The 15,565-nt window shown below is 36.2% G+C and overlaps 1 protein-coding gene across 3 annotated transcripts in view; it reads left to right on the plus strand.

Moving 5' to 3' along the window:
* The first annotated feature begins 615 nt into the window (after positions 1-615).
* LOC129222111 (protein-L-isoaspartate(D-aspartate) O-methyltransferase-like) overlaps positions 616-15,565 on the plus strand; it is a 34,379-nt gene continuing 19,429 nt past the window's right edge. For 2 of the 3 annotated variants that reach the window (XM_054856554.1, XM_054856555.1), the window contains exons 1-2: positions 645-728; positions 14,378-14,520. In XM_054856554.1, the coding sequence (XP_054712529.1) occupies positions 727-728; positions 14,378-14,520 (145 nt within the window). In that variant the 5' untranslated portion in view covers positions 645-726. Of the gene's footprint in view, positions 729-14,371; positions 14,521-15,565 lie in introns of all 3 variants that reach the window. The other variant, XM_054856556.1, reaches the window with a different exon arrangement.

Genomic DNA, 15,565 nt, shown 5'->3' on the forward strand with positions numbered 1-15,565 from the left:
GGGACTACCCTGGAGGAGAGTCCCTATGGCACGAAACATCATTCACAAATTGCGAACAGGTTCAAGGACTCAAAAAGAAAGGGGGGGGGGGGGAACAAAGGTGCACAGGTTTGAAGGTGCAGAAAAGGAAAAAAAACGAGAGCGCACAGGCGGAAGGGCGAATAAAAGGGAAAGAAAAGCAAGGGAAACCACCCCCCGAGGCGCAACTCCTAAAAAAATTCAGAGGTGCAGTTTGCGTCAAAACCTCTGAGCACCTCTGTATTCATAATGCATATTCCACAATATAAAAAGTTTTTAAACTGGTAATTTTCTTTTGAGTAAGTTGTATTTTTTCTCTTTTTGTCTTTCCCAACGTCCAACGTTCCCTTTTAGAATGAGGACATGTCTCCCTATTTGCGTTAAAAAATTCGGTTGGCATACTTTAGAGCAAAAAAAAAATAAATATTCATGATGCAATAGTGAAAAAATAAAGATCTTCCAAACTATTTGGAATCTTTTCACCGCTTCGAGCTTTTATAGCACAAATTTTGGGCTCCAGTTTATAATTGAAGTGCTCCGTGAAATCGAGTTAAGCCAAAAATTCAGAGCTGTCTGCACTTTTAAATTTCCGATAGAGGGAGCTGAACTACAAAATATTTTTCGAAAGTTGTGTTTTGTTATTTACACTATTTTGGCGAACGTGTATATGGTTGCGTGGGATCTTTTTCTATAAACTGTGTCCCTGAAATGTATGATTTTATAGTTTTTTTAATCAATCCTTTAGTTTTCCTTTGTTAATTCATTCAAAAGTTCAATTTGGCATCCTAATTTTTACTATTACATGTTGCTCCGTTCAGTTTATATTTCTAGTAAAAATTTCTGAATAAGCATTGTTATTTTACAAAATTTCTCGCTTATCAATTCTCGTAAATTTTATAGATTCGCAGTATTTCTAAACTTTTTATAAATGATGCTTTTAAAACGCTCCCACTTAGTCAGTTTTACCTGCATAAAATAAGAAAAATTATACCCATACAGAGTTTGTAGCTAGCTATCTTTTTTACATTTGTAATTCGTAGTCAAACCTCGTTAAACCCCCCAACCTTATAGTACAGTAAAACCCATAGGGAGGATATTTCGATAATTGGGAATCTGGCGCGGTCGTTTCATTTTAGGCGTAAATAATTTTTTTTGGTAACCCTGCTGATTTACAGTAACCCTATGTGAATGTCTCTTTGTTTAGATTTGCGAAGAAAAATAACTCTCGTGCAGGCGCTGGAGCCAAAAATTGACGCCAATAAGGAAAAGGCGCCAGATTCCCAATTATCGAAATATCCCCGAAAAAAGTCCCACCCCATTGTGTGTCGGGTTTTGGAATGAGGGGCATCTAAAAATTGTTATTTTGGGTTTTTTCTGAATTTTTAGAGTGCATTTCAAGTGGGATTATTATATCGTGCTAAATTTTTAAGCATTAAATTAAAGGTGTTTCCTCCCCAAGAGGGATGACACAACCCATCAATGCTACAGAGCCCCTCTCCCCATAAAACGAAGCAGTACTCCCGAAACCTCCTCCATACATTTCAAGTGGAAATATTGCAATTTCATGCAAATTAAAAGTTGGAAATCAAGTGTGTCCATCCTTCAAGAGCGATGGCGCACCCCCCCCCCCAAATAAAATAATACCCCAATTCCCTCCCCCCCTCTATTTCAAGTCGAAGTATTATTACTTCATGCAAATTTAAAATGCATGAAAGGACTGATCATCTCAAAAGAGCAGTGACTCAACTCCCGAAACAAAATAATATACTTAAAGATTACCCCCCCCCATCTCTGGGTGGCACATTTGATTAAATGGTCATAAAAATTACGCTGAACTGTTTTCCCCTTACACTATATTGCTTTTTTGCAGTATTTTAAATCAAAATTTTTAGTTTACGTTATATATGCATGCCTCAAATAGGTCATGAGATTGAAATTAACTCTCTGTCAGAGCTGGAGTTTTCAAATGATTTCTCCCCCCCCCCCACTAAACTTGTAACAAAAGTCTTTGTTATCAAGACCTTTTTTGGTATTTAGGTCCTTGGCAAAATCATTATTGTTGCAGCTAAGTCTAACACAGTTTGTGCATGTATTTGAGACTTCAGTCCACTTTCAGACTTTTAAAACATTCACTTTTTCCTAAACCCCTCAGAGCAAGAACAAGATATGAGGGCCAAGAAGCCTTCTAGAGACGCAGATGATATTTCTGTGGTGCTTTCTCCTTCTTTATAGCCATCAAAAATGACACTAGCTTTCTTATATTTACAAGTGACATATACATTTTATTGATGGCATATTTCCTTGAAGCTTGCAGATCATTTCCAAAAAAAAGCATGATGGAGAAGGAATCTTCCATCTATAACATATGACACCAGCTGTTTGTTTTGTGATGGATCTTATGCTTCAGGTAATAACAATTTAACGATACAGAATTTCTTTTTTTATGAAACCAGATTCATTGAATACTGATGGAGGATCAGCAAATAACTCGTACTGGAAGTTTTTAGCAACTTGTACGTACCATTCGATTTAAAAGATGTTTTGGGGTTGCACATCTTTGCAGATAGTAAGTATACTCTCGTAACAGAAGTGAGAGACTTAAGTCAATATCCGTAGAGAGAAAAGAAACTTCCGGTGGCTTTAGAAACGTATTGTAACGGATCCGGCGAGACTTCCAACTTTCTTGAAAGGACGACACTTCTTGATTAAGAATACAGGAAATTTGTTTACACTATGTACAGGGAAGATCGTCAACAACTGCTAAATTAATCATCAGCAATTAAACAAGTATCACTCAACACCGTAAACTCAACGGTTACACACGTATTTACTTCCGAATATGAAAACAGTACAGCGAAATGCCTCGCAATAAACAGAGTAAATACGCTCTCAGTTTGAATTCTCAATCGAAACTGAACTCTTTATCATGCATAACGCTTTTCATATACACCGAAAGAGATTTCTCAAATATTCCACAAGATTCCAAATGCCTCTCGAAAATAGTAGACCGTTATCAAATTTTATCAATGAACAAAAAAAAAAATAGGGGGATCATATACTATTCCCGAATGTAAAGGGGTTGTATATTCATTACGGGAAACTATTTACAGGTTACATTACTACAATAATTACTATTTACAGAATTTGTAACATTGCCCCCTTCCCAGGGACTGCACGTCCCGTGCAGTACAATCCCCAGAAAGGGTGCCAAACTTCTATCACAAGTTCACAAATACACACATTAAATAATAACCAATAATGCATAGGAAGCACACTAATAACAAGAAATATTACTAAACATTAAAAGCAAAAAAAAATTATCTACAACTTTTATGTTATCAACCATGGTTGTTTACGTAAATATTCATGAGTTATGGCCATAGTATGGGGCTAACCAATCATAATGTACAACCCTAGGTTTTGCATTAGGTGATTTTTGGATCCTCACTACGACGTCATTCAGTCGGTTAAGGACTTTGTAGGGTCCATCCCAATGCGACTGCAGTTTGGGTGAAAGACCTTTTCGTCGGATGGGATTCCATAACCAAACCTTTTCGCCTTCGTTGAATTCATGTCCAGTAGACCTTGTGTCGTATCTGGTCTTCATCTTCTCCGCCGCGATGTTGATTCGCTCTCGTGCGAAGTTATGAACGTCTTCCAACCGGGCCTGGAGATCCTGGATGTACTCTTCAGGCAATGAAGGTGGATCCGGAGGACGACCGAAGACGAGATCACAAGATAGCCGAAGCTCTCGTCCGAAGAGCATCTGAGATGGGGCAAATCCGGTAGTCTCGTGGACAGCACTGCGGTAGGCCAGCAGGAACAAAGGTAGCTTCTTGTCCCAATCCTGTTGATTTCTGGATACCATAAGCGAGAGATTATTCAGGATTGTGCGGCTAAATCTCTCCACCATACCGTCCTAGTTTTCTCAATTTGACATAGGCCCTTAAACACAGCAGAGATGAAATTCCTCCCTTGATTGGAATGAATCTGCAAAGGTGTTCCATATCACGAGATCCAATGCTGGACTAGAGTCTCTGCTACAATGGTAGCTTCTTGATCTGGAATGGGATATGCTTCCGGCCATTTGGTGAAGTAGTCGATGGAAACAAGAATGTATTTGTTCCCATCAGCAGTTCTTGGTAGAGGACCCAGGATGTCGATCCCAATTCGTTCGAAAGGAGCTCCAACGTTGTACAGATGTAGCTTCCCTTTGCTTCTCTTCTTCGATCCTTTACGAGCAGCACAGGCGTTACAAGAATGACACCACTTCTCCACGTCATCCTTCGCCTTGATCCAGAACAAGCGCTCCCGAACTTTATTGAGGGTTTTCAAGACACCAAAATGTCCTCCAGTCGCACTACTATGTACATCCAGGGCCCAATATAGGCTGATTTTGCTACCGTTTTTTGGTACCTTCACAAAAATCTTGTTTTGAAATAGGTACTTTCACAAAAATCAAGTAATAAAATCAGGTAGCTTCACAAAAACATCGAAAATTTCACAAAAATTCGCATTTTAAAATATAAAATTTGTTTCTCTGTTTAAAACAAAATTTACTTATAACATAAAATTCTAAGCAGGTTTATATGAACAATCGCTTAAATAGCAACCTTTTTGTGGTATTTTAACTAATTTTTAGCTGTTTCTCGCCGAAGTGTATTTATGCAATATTATCGCAATCTTTTAACATGTTTTGAGGAACCGTTTTTCTCATAATTTCCAATATTGCACACAGTACATAGCCCATTAAGCTGAAATTACGATGGTATTTTTGGTACTTCTTAGGTTTGTGGCTCTCCCCCCTCCCCAAAAAACAAAACCTGTTAAAAATAATACCAAATGACATTTACACTTTTCAAACTAAAATTTCATTTGTTCTACTTCTCTTTTACAAAAATTAGGATGCCTCTAAAAGTTCACAAAAACAGTGCTGATAAAAAAAAAAACTTTCACAAAAATAGAATGATGCAATATTTTCACAAAAATAGGTAGCGAAAAAAATATCCTGGATTGGCCCCTGATATCTTTCAGAACATCTGAAATCCTTGATCGGGGAAGTAGTAACTGCCACCTAGATGTTTTGCCGTCGTCAGATTCCCATTTTCGGTGTAGCACGCCGTTCCGTAAATGGAGCGAGTTCCATAAAGCCCAGTATCTTTTTGTTGCAGGACTGAAGATGGAAACGTCCTGCCAGCTAGGTCACCGACTGTCACTCTCCATGAACTCCAAAATTGGTTTTATGTCGGGGTCTTCAAGTTGATCTTTTTGAACTTGGTCGTAACTCCATGGATCAGGTTCTGATGATGTTGGAGTCACTGTCACCTGATAGGCAGTAGGGCTAGTTGTTCCATACTGTTTCTCAATTCGGGAACAATAATTGCAGTTCTCAGGACAGAGTCTCCTTGATAAAGCGTCTGCATTACCATGAGACAACCCTTTTCGGTGCTTGATCTCCATGTCATATTCCTGGAGCCGCTGTATCCACCTGGCTATCTGGCCTTCTGCATTCTTGAAGTTCAAAAGCCAAGTTAACGAGGCATGATCTGTCCGAAGCAGAAACTTTCGGCCGTATAGGTAATGATGGAAGTGTTCTACAGCTTTCACTATGGCCCATAACTCCTTTCTGGTGACGCAGTAATTTCGCTCCGACTTTGATAAGCATTTGCTCCAGTAAGCAATGACATGTTCATTGCTGTCAATTTCTTGGGATAAAACAGCTCCGATGCCCTTGTGGCTCGCATCAGTGTCGAGGATGAAAGATTTTCCAGGCTGAGGATATGAGAGAATAGGCGTTGATGTTAAAACCTCCTTCAGTCGTAGAAATGCATCTTCGCATTCTTTGGACAATTCAAACTATTGCTTGCTCTCCGTCAGCTTATGCAAAGGTCGTGCAATGCTGGAAAAACCCTTCACAAACTTCCTGTAGTACGTGCAGAGTCCCAGGAAACTTCGCAGCTGATGGATGTTTTCGGGACGACTCCAACTCTTGACCGCAGATACCTTTTCTGGATCGGTTTGTACACCCTCAGAAGAGATGATGTGACCAAGGTAGTTCACTTCCCGGCGGAACAAATTACATTTGGACGGGCTTAACTTCAGATTGGCTTCCTTAAGCTTTTGCAGCACCTTCCTGAGATTTGCCAGATGTTCTTCGAAACTGCTTCCCACGATGATGATATCGTCTAAGTAGACCAGACAGGATTCGTAGGAAAGTCCTCTTAACACTGTCTCCATAAGACGCTCGAACGTAGCTGGTGCATTGCAGAGGCCGAAGGGCATCACTTTAAACTGCCATAAGCCTTGTCCAGTTGTAAACGCTGTCTTCTCTCGGTCATCAAGGTGTATCTCAACCTGCCAGTAGCCGCTCTTCAAGTCCAGGGTCGAAAACCACTTGTCCGGAAAGAGTCCAAGGTATCGTCTATCCGTGGAAGAAGGTAACTGTCTTTCTTGGTGATTTCATTCAGCCGTCGGTAATCGACACAAAATCTGGTGGAGCCATCTTTCTTTCGGACCAAAACGATGGGAGACGCCCAAGGACTGGATGAGGGTTTGATTACATCATTCTCCTTCATCTCTTTCAGGAGGGTCTCAACCTCTTCCTTCTTGGCGAACGGTAGTCGTCTTGGATGCTGTTTAATAGGGGGGTGTTCTCCAGTGTAAATCCTATTCTGCATTAAATTTGTACGGCCAACATCCTCCGATGTAGATGAAAACAGATGCTTCAAGTCATCCATCAATTGTTCCGCAGCAGTTCTTTGATCTTTCGATAATGGCGCACTACCAATTAACTTCGATGTCAAGGACTCAGAAGACGCAGTCTCGGGGGAATTGATTCTTCTAATGATGCAGTTTACTGGAGTACAAGTTGCTAACACTTCACCTTTCCGGATATTCCTTGGCCTTTCACTCACGTTGGCGACTCTCACAGGAATTACATCCTTAGAAAGGTCCACAAGCGTAGATGCTACCACCACTCCTTTTAGGTTATTGCTTAGGTTAGGGTATTCAATGAGTCCAAATCGAAAACTATTGCTTTCTTCAAGGGAGCCAGGTATTAATGATTCTGACCTTGAGGGAATCTTTTCATCGACGTTAAGTCACTTTTCATTTCATCTTGACTTGTAGTAATTTTAGTAGTTAAATCACTATTTAGCTGTTCTTGGTTAGTCGCTAATTCATTTTTTAATTGTTCTTGATTTGCAGTAAAACTTGCAGTCAAATCACTTTTCAATTGTTCTTGATTAGCTGCCATATCACTCTTCACAGAGGTGATTGCGTCAAGAAGTTGTTTTAATTGTTCATCCATTGCGGGAGTAATCACCATAAAAATAAAGTCCAAATTTAAAAAGTCTTTATTAAAAAAAGGCCAAAGTCACACTTACTCCAAGAAAGTCCTGAAGAAGCCTCACGTTGGGTGCCAAAATTGTAATGGATCCGGTGCGACTTCCAACTTTCTTGAAAGGACGACACAGTTCTTGATAAAAACACAGGAGCTTTATTTACACTATGTACAGAAGAAATCGTCAACAACTGCTAAATTAGTCATCAGCAATTTAACAAGTATCACTCAACACCGTAAACTTAACGGTTACACACGTATTTACTTCCAAATACGAAAACAACACAGCGAAATGCCTCGCAATAAACAGAGCAAATACGCTCTCAGTTCGAATTCTCAATTGAAACTGAACTCTTTATCATACATAACGCTTTTTATATACACCGAAAGAGATTTCTCAAATATTCCACAAGATTCCAAATGCCTCTCGAAAATAGTAGACTGTTATCAAATTTTATCAATGAACAAAAAAAAAATAGGGGGATCGTATACTTTAGCCGAATGTAAAGGGGTTGTATATTCATTACGGGAAACTATTTACAGGTTACATTACTACAATAATTACTATTTACAGAATTTGTAACAGTATTGTGATATCCAAAATGGGAGACAAAAAATGTGTAAATATTTAGCATTCTACTGTTGTATTGTTCTCATTAAGACTTGTTCTATCGTTGAATTACTACAGGTCCACTGTGTTGGATCGTTGGGTAGCCTGATGTAACACCTTTATGAAACTTTTTTATCGCATAATGTACCAAAAGTTTCAGACAGTGTTGCAAGCATATATGAGCATATTTAACATAATTCACATAATCGGCTGCGTAAGAGAAAGGAAGCTTGGTGTTTGCGAACGAGAAACCCCAACCGACTCAGAAGGTGCAGAATTGCCCGTCTCACTATTGGCGATTTCGATTTATCCCCCCTTACGGTGATAGCAAAAGATTGTAGAAAAACTGAAGCAAATTAATTAAGAAGAAAGAGGCAAACTTCAGTCAATTTAGACTTTTTTTTTTGGGTTGCATAGGGTTTTTGATATCACTACAATGCTCTGAACAGTCAAATAACTGCAGTCACAACTAAATTGATTACTGAGCTCGTTTAGATCATTTTAGAACAAGCCTACTGACATTACTATATCCTTGTGTGGCATTTTGTATTTCGGAAAGGTTTAAAATCAGTGCAATTTTTTAGTGAACTTCAATGCAATTGTTGATTTCAATGGCGGCTCATGCCTTGAAAAACTGAGGGGGCCAGGTCATGGGTGCACTCACCCCCCCCCCCCCCGTCAGATTTTGAAGACAAAAAAGAATTTTTTCAAAAATTACTTTTAATATTTAAATTTTCTCAAAATAGTTATTTGTGTTATATTAATAAAGTTAAGTCCTTTTTAAACAAGGGACAAGCTACAAAATACTTAAATTATTAAGTAAATCACGAAATATATTAATCTCATGTTTATGTCCATGATCGCCGCCAGGGTGGTGCACTTTCACTCCCTGACTTTCAAAATTAAAATTTAAAAATAGATTGGGAAAAGCTACAAAATACATCACGAAAATTGTTAATTTCACGTTTATATCCAGTACCCTTTTCGGCGCTGCAGTAGGTCTCCCCCTGCAGGACTGATAAGGGGCTGCAGAGGAGACTTTTAAAATTAACTTTCAACATTTTAAACTAACAACAACAACTAACATTTGACTTTCAAAATTAAAATTTAAAAATCAGATTGGGAAAAGCTACAAAATACATCACGAAAATTGTTAATCTCACGTTTATATCCAGTTCCCTTTTCGGCGCTGCAGTAGGTCTCCCCCTGCAGGACTGATAAGGGGCTGCAGAGGAGACTTTTAATAATAAATGAATTTTAAGAAGCAATATTAATCTAATATTTTTTAATAGTAATATTGTGTTTAATCCTTTAATAACTAGTTATTTTGAATGAATAAAATTAATTTTATTTTAAGCAAGACCAATTTACAAAAATTCAAAAATATTATCAGAGAAACATGTAAAAAATATAAATTAAAACCCTTTAACAAAGATGAAAATGCATCTCACTATTCGCTTTAAAATAAATAAGGTAAAAATAGATAAGCTAAATTTTAAAAAAGGAAAAATAAAATTAAGACACAAGGTAGTAAAAAATTCTGAGCGATTCTCATGCGAGTGTACCTGAGGGAGGGAAAAGGAGGGGGATGGGGTTCAGGAAATATATTTTTTTGATATTACTTTGTTGTATTTTCACCCCGAAATTAAATGATTCCTCCTAATATTCTCAATTTTTCCTTCAAAAGGGAAATTAAAATTTGAATTTAAAATTTTCAATAGTTACAGCTAGTTGCCACTCCCCCTCTCCCCGCCCCATATTATTTCTTTCTCTCCTTTTTTAAGTTTGTCTAAAAATAAAAGTCTCTCTGAAGCCGTCCCCCCCCCCCTTCCCGCCAAAAACATTACGAAACATTTAAACTTTTATTTCCAGATTTTCAATTTCGCAACATTTCCAGGGAAAGTCTCCGAACATCTTAAAACATAGCTTAAAATTGCGTTCGAAAATCGCTTAAAATTGAGTTTGAATATCGCTTAAAATTGAGATTTTGGAGCTTCATTTTCAAAAGATTGCTGTTCCTAATGTTACCAATTATAGTCCTACTATCGCGTTTTTAAGCCTTCATTTTCAGAAAAGATTTGGGCAAGAACCCCCAAACCGCCTTCCTTTAATATCATCAAAACATAGGTTCTTTAAACAGCGACTTACGAAAAATTTAAGTGGAATAGTCTCTCTTCCTGGTATTACCATAGAATCTTGTGCTTAAGTTTTTAGGACTTCAATTTTGAAAATAATTCAAGGGAGAGCGTCAGTACCCCTTTTCGTAAAAATCTTGAAAGTTTGTCTACAATTGCATTTTTTGAACTGCAATTTCGAAAAATTGGAGGGGGAGGAGGAATTGATTTCTATTTATTTTTCAAAATTTTTTTAAAAAAGATCGAAGAGAGACCTAAAGCTCCATCCCTTAGTATAAAAGCAATAATTATGGTCTAAAACCGCATTTTAAGTCTTCGATTTCCTCAAATTTCCATGGAGTCCTCTACTGTTCTTTCCCCTAACATCACCAAAGACAGTCTAAAATTGTGTTTTTAAAACTACTAAAAGTTTCAACATTGAGAGATTTAATGATCAAATCAATCAAATTGATGAGATATTTTTCCTATTGTGCCCCTCCCCACCCTAAAAACTATTTTCTAGTTGCGCCACTGCTGTGTGTTGTGTTGTATGTACATGAGCACATATATTCTCAAAATATTATTTTTTTAATTCAAAAAAATATTTTCCCTTTGTTACACAGAAATTATTACTTGTTTTAAGTTACTGCTCATGTAGTTTTAAAGAAAATGTGAGAAGTTATCAATAATTTGAAGAAAATAAAGAGTTCGATATTTTGTTCGAATTGTCTGCAGAAAAATTCTGTATCTGGCCCATGGAATAATATGCAGAAAGGTGCACTCGCATAAGAATCGCTGAGAATTTTTTTTACTACCTTGTTTTTTAATTTTATTTTTCCTTTTTAAAAATTTAGTTTATCTATTTTTACCTTATTTATTTTCCCACACATACATTCCATTTTTTTTTAATTTCAAGCACGCACGCACCAAAAATAAAAAAAAAGGAAAATAAAAAGTTATGAATTATTTTCTGAAAAAAGTGAGGGGGCCCGAGCCTCCACTGGTTGATTTTAGATTGCAAATTACAGGCCCCCCTTCAAAGCGATGGCGCACCCCTGAAGTGTTACAGAGTACCCATCCAGAATAATATCCCTCAAAAAAAAAGAAAGAAATACCCTTTGAAAAAACGGCCTAAAAATTCCAATGGCCGGACCCCCCTCTCCCCACCTGTGCACCCTTGTTATTTAGCATTTTTGTCTGTCATAGTTTATCATTTTCTTTTAAAGAGTGATTTCTGAATAATCTTTAATAGAAATTATTTTTTAAAGAAAGGGGATTATTTCGTCCCCTCCCCCCTTTCCCCACAAACACGATGAGCAAAATGCTGGGACTTTTTACCCCTTCTTGTTGGTAGGCTAAAAAGTAATTTGCAACAGGTTTAAAACTTTTTTTTTGGATGTTTGGATTTGGCCATTTTTTGGCCTAATTTTACTGTACTATTAGTGACGGGCCGAAACTCGGGAGGCTTTCCTCAATCCTGCACAAATGAATGTTTTCATAGAAATATATTTGAAAGCATGTATTTTCAAATATTAATAACAGCAATTGGTTTACTTACAGTGTATTACTGACGCATACTTGCCAACTCTTTTTATCGGGAGACTCCCGTTTTTTGCTTCCATCTCCTGATTTCCCGTTTTTTACAGTTTTTTCATTCAATCATCGAAGTTTCACTTTCTTCTCAATAGATGGCGCCCTTTTCTAGTCTACCAATGTCAGGAAATAAGATTTTTTCCTATTAATAACTCATTTAGTCAAAATTACTTTTTTGGAAGCTTTCCACATTGCATGTTCAACGAAGCACGTGCTTTGCCAAAAATTGCAGCAGATTTTAATCCTTTTGCATCTTGAAAATATTTAAATTTTTTGAAAGTTAGAAGTTATTTTCACTTGCACTACCCTATACCTACTTCTTTAATGTTTTATTTTTATTATATATTGATTTTTTTCAGATTTTTATAATTATATTTTTGTAGCTACTTTTTTGGTAGAGACTAGTGAATGTGCAAAACTTTAAGCAAATTTACTCCTTATTATTTGGTTTTTCCTTTGCAGTATATTTTTCTTGCGTCTACCAATTAGCTTACATCTGCAGAAAATCCCCATTTCACTTTAAATTTACTATTTATGTTATTTAAAAGCATAATTTAATAATTCTGTTGTGATATGTCGCTGGTTAATCACCTAAATACCTCTAGTAGAATCTCTTGTTTTTTTTTTCGAAGGTTGACAAGTATGCCGACGATTCTTTGGATACTCGTTTTATTTTTCTCCAGAATTCGAAAAATGATTAGCAATAAATAAATGGCATGGGGATTGATTTTTATTCTGTAACACCCAAACTAGAAATTTTTTCGTACGTGTTTAAGATTGCCTTCAACGTCTTTTCAGAACAAAGCAAAAGAACACAAACAGAATTAGAATATAAACTATCGTTTGCTGAAGTCCATGTCAATGACCAGTCAAGCATCAACCTCATCCTGACTGGAACAGAGAAGGGGTTATAGAATGAATGCTTTCATAGCTGCGTAGTGAAATGTCAAAATGAAAAAAAAGGTTGAAAGGATTTGGAGAGCCAATAAGAAGCAAGTTAAAAACTGGTACTGATGTTGGAAGCATTGCTTTTTGGTGACTGAGTGCAATAGGGGGCGCATTAAACAGAAAAAGAGTAAGAAAGCCGGACACTTTTACCTGGTGATTAATCTAGGTGAATTTTGTATGGGGAGTGGCATTTGTGTGACTTTTCATGATCTTCCTCTGTGCCTCGTCTTGAGCATTCACTCAATTTTAGGACAGCAGGGGGTCCATTTAAGGGAGGAATTTTTATTGCATTTCTCCTGGGTGTTTAATCCGAAATTTTAGAAAATTTTAAGTTGCTGTTTCCGAAAGTTTTAGACCTACAACACATTCTAAAACTGAATAATTATTAAAATAAAAGTTTATTTTTTTTCCAATGATTGTTTTATGCATATTTGAAGAGTAGTTAGGGAGTGGGGGAGTAACGTACAGAAACTTTGATGTGGAAAAATGTTTTGCCTTACTCGCAAAACATTATCAGACTTTGCTGCTGAAGAAAGAAGTTCTCTGTAATCTTCGTATGAAAGATCACTGACATATTAGCAAGCAGGGGCAGAGCACCTTTGTTTAAATAAAAATTAGTACAGTAGCCCCTCGTTATATTGCACCTCGTTATATCGCTGTTTTGGATATATCGCTCTTTTCCTTTGTCTCAAAAAATATTAATCTAAATTTAAAAAAGGAACAACCTTGTTTTAAGTTTTAAAACCATTTATGAAAATGTATGGTATTACTCAGAAGAGGTCTTTTTTTTATTTTGTTAATGAACAAACTGAAGATGCTTCTATTCTTCTGAACTCTCTTTAAAAGCAGCGTCAATTCCTGTCGTCCAAATATACATATACCGGCAAAATATTTCAGTTTAAGATAGGTATGATTAAAGTGAAAAACCATCATAATTATAACACAAATTATCAAGAAGATACAGCAAATAGCTATTTCAAGGCTACAGTGGAGCCTCTTCAGTGCAAAAAGCTCATCATACAACCAGAAAGTCGCAAGAGAACTGACTTTTGTACTGATACTAAGGCCTTTACAATGAGCGAGAGACGATTGAGGTGTCATACTGGCCGAAGTAGAAGAAAACATATGCCCTTCTCTGACTAACCTTTTGCACAGAAATGATTTGTGCTTCGTTGCACAAATCAAGATTTACATCTAAGAAAGAAAGAATGTTCTGGATTGGCGAAAGAGTTTTCTGGAAGTACTATCAAAGTTTATTGGGAATAAGAAAGAGGGTGTTAGAATGCTCACTCTTATCTCGCGGTAGCTAAGAAAGATCATCTTCATTCGCCATTTGATGTTTGTATCTTCTGACTCTGAAATTTTCTTAAATTTCAATCTTCTTTAAATTTTAACGCATGTACATTCGTGAACTACATCAAAACTGTTTGAAATTCATGTCAAAAAGAAGGATTGCTAATTTAGTTGTGTGTTGGATGGATAACTATTTTTAAAGACCTTGATTATATCACACTTTCAGGTGTATCACACTTTTTCTTTGTCTCCTGAAAAATGCGATATAACGAGGGGTTACTGTCCTACAAAACAAATAGATTAACTCAACACCAACAGTTTAGTTGAGTTATTTTACACAAGTGTACAATTTTGTGCTCATGCACCTGTATCCCCTTTCCTGTTTGATCCCATTGTACACACATATATATGTATGTGCATCACTATTTAAGTTCTGAAAACTTATATTTATAGTTTCAGGTTTTTGAAACAAATATGTAGACGTTTTTTCACCAAAAAGACGTTTTTCTTTGGAAGTGCTCTGTTAAACCTACTATACCCTCTATCCATGGCTTGGCGATCTCATGGCAAAAACAATGTTGAGCTGATACAGAATTTAAAGAGTAAGTTTTTACTTTTTGTGAAAAAATATACTTTTTGAGAACAAAAAAGAGGGGGACGTTGGACCGATCTCAATTATTTTAATACTATTAATATTTTTTATTTTATGACCAATAAATAGCACCTATGGTCCTACAAATCCTGTAATAAAATCACATGGTACAGTTATATTGAACAAATTTTATTCCAGAAAGTTATTTCAGTAGTCCGGAGTAATTTTCACGAAACCTGTAACTTTATTTTATTCATCAAGATTGCAGAAAAAAAAGTTGAACTTCTTTTTTAAAGTACATTCTTTTAGTTCACAATAATTTGTAATTTTTTCATTTTTTTCAAAAAGAAAAAAATCATAACATCACTTTTTCCGACCAAGAACGTGGGGTAGGTTGGTCCACTCTTTATGGGGCACTTTGGACTGGAGCAATTTACCCCACATAACTTAAAATAATTTTTCTTCTCTTAAATCTCAATAATTGTTGCAATATACAATTGCATTAAATTACTAAACCTTTGATTATGTCAATATCTGAGCTATTCTTTTATAATGAAACAGGACTGGTGCATAATTAATTTAAAAGTTTTTTGCAATATTTTGTACAAACCTTGAGGATCCATTCAGTTCATTTTTTGGCAATTTTGTGGAGCATTTTAAAATTGATTTTCCCAAATTGATGGTTTGCAATAATTGGTTTGAGCAATCTTTACCTTTATTGAGCTCTTAATACTATTTTTGAGAATTTGTTTCAAGAAGTGGGTGAGTTTGCATTGTCTCTGCCCTTAGGTATCTAACACAATTACCGTTTTATTCTTACCCATAATTACACACTACTGAAAAATCTTAATCTGAATTTTTCAACATGCAAATAACTTGTTTTAGCTAAAATAAGTGTAGAAACATAAATTTAAGTTTTTTATACTTATTTCTAAAACTTGTCCAAATTATTTTTTCTCACTTTAGTGAACTTTTTTTGGGGTGTGATAAATTTTCTTGTTTTCAAAGCCATATTTTTGGTTGATTGAATTATTTTATTTCAAACTTTCTTTTCT

This window comes from Uloborus diversus, chromosome 5 (genome assembly GCF_026930045.1).
Source record: "Uloborus diversus isolate 005 chromosome 5, Udiv.v.3.1, whole genome shotgun sequence".
Lineage (NCBI taxonomy): Eukaryota > Metazoa > Arthropoda > Arachnida > Araneae > Uloboridae > Uloborus > Uloborus diversus.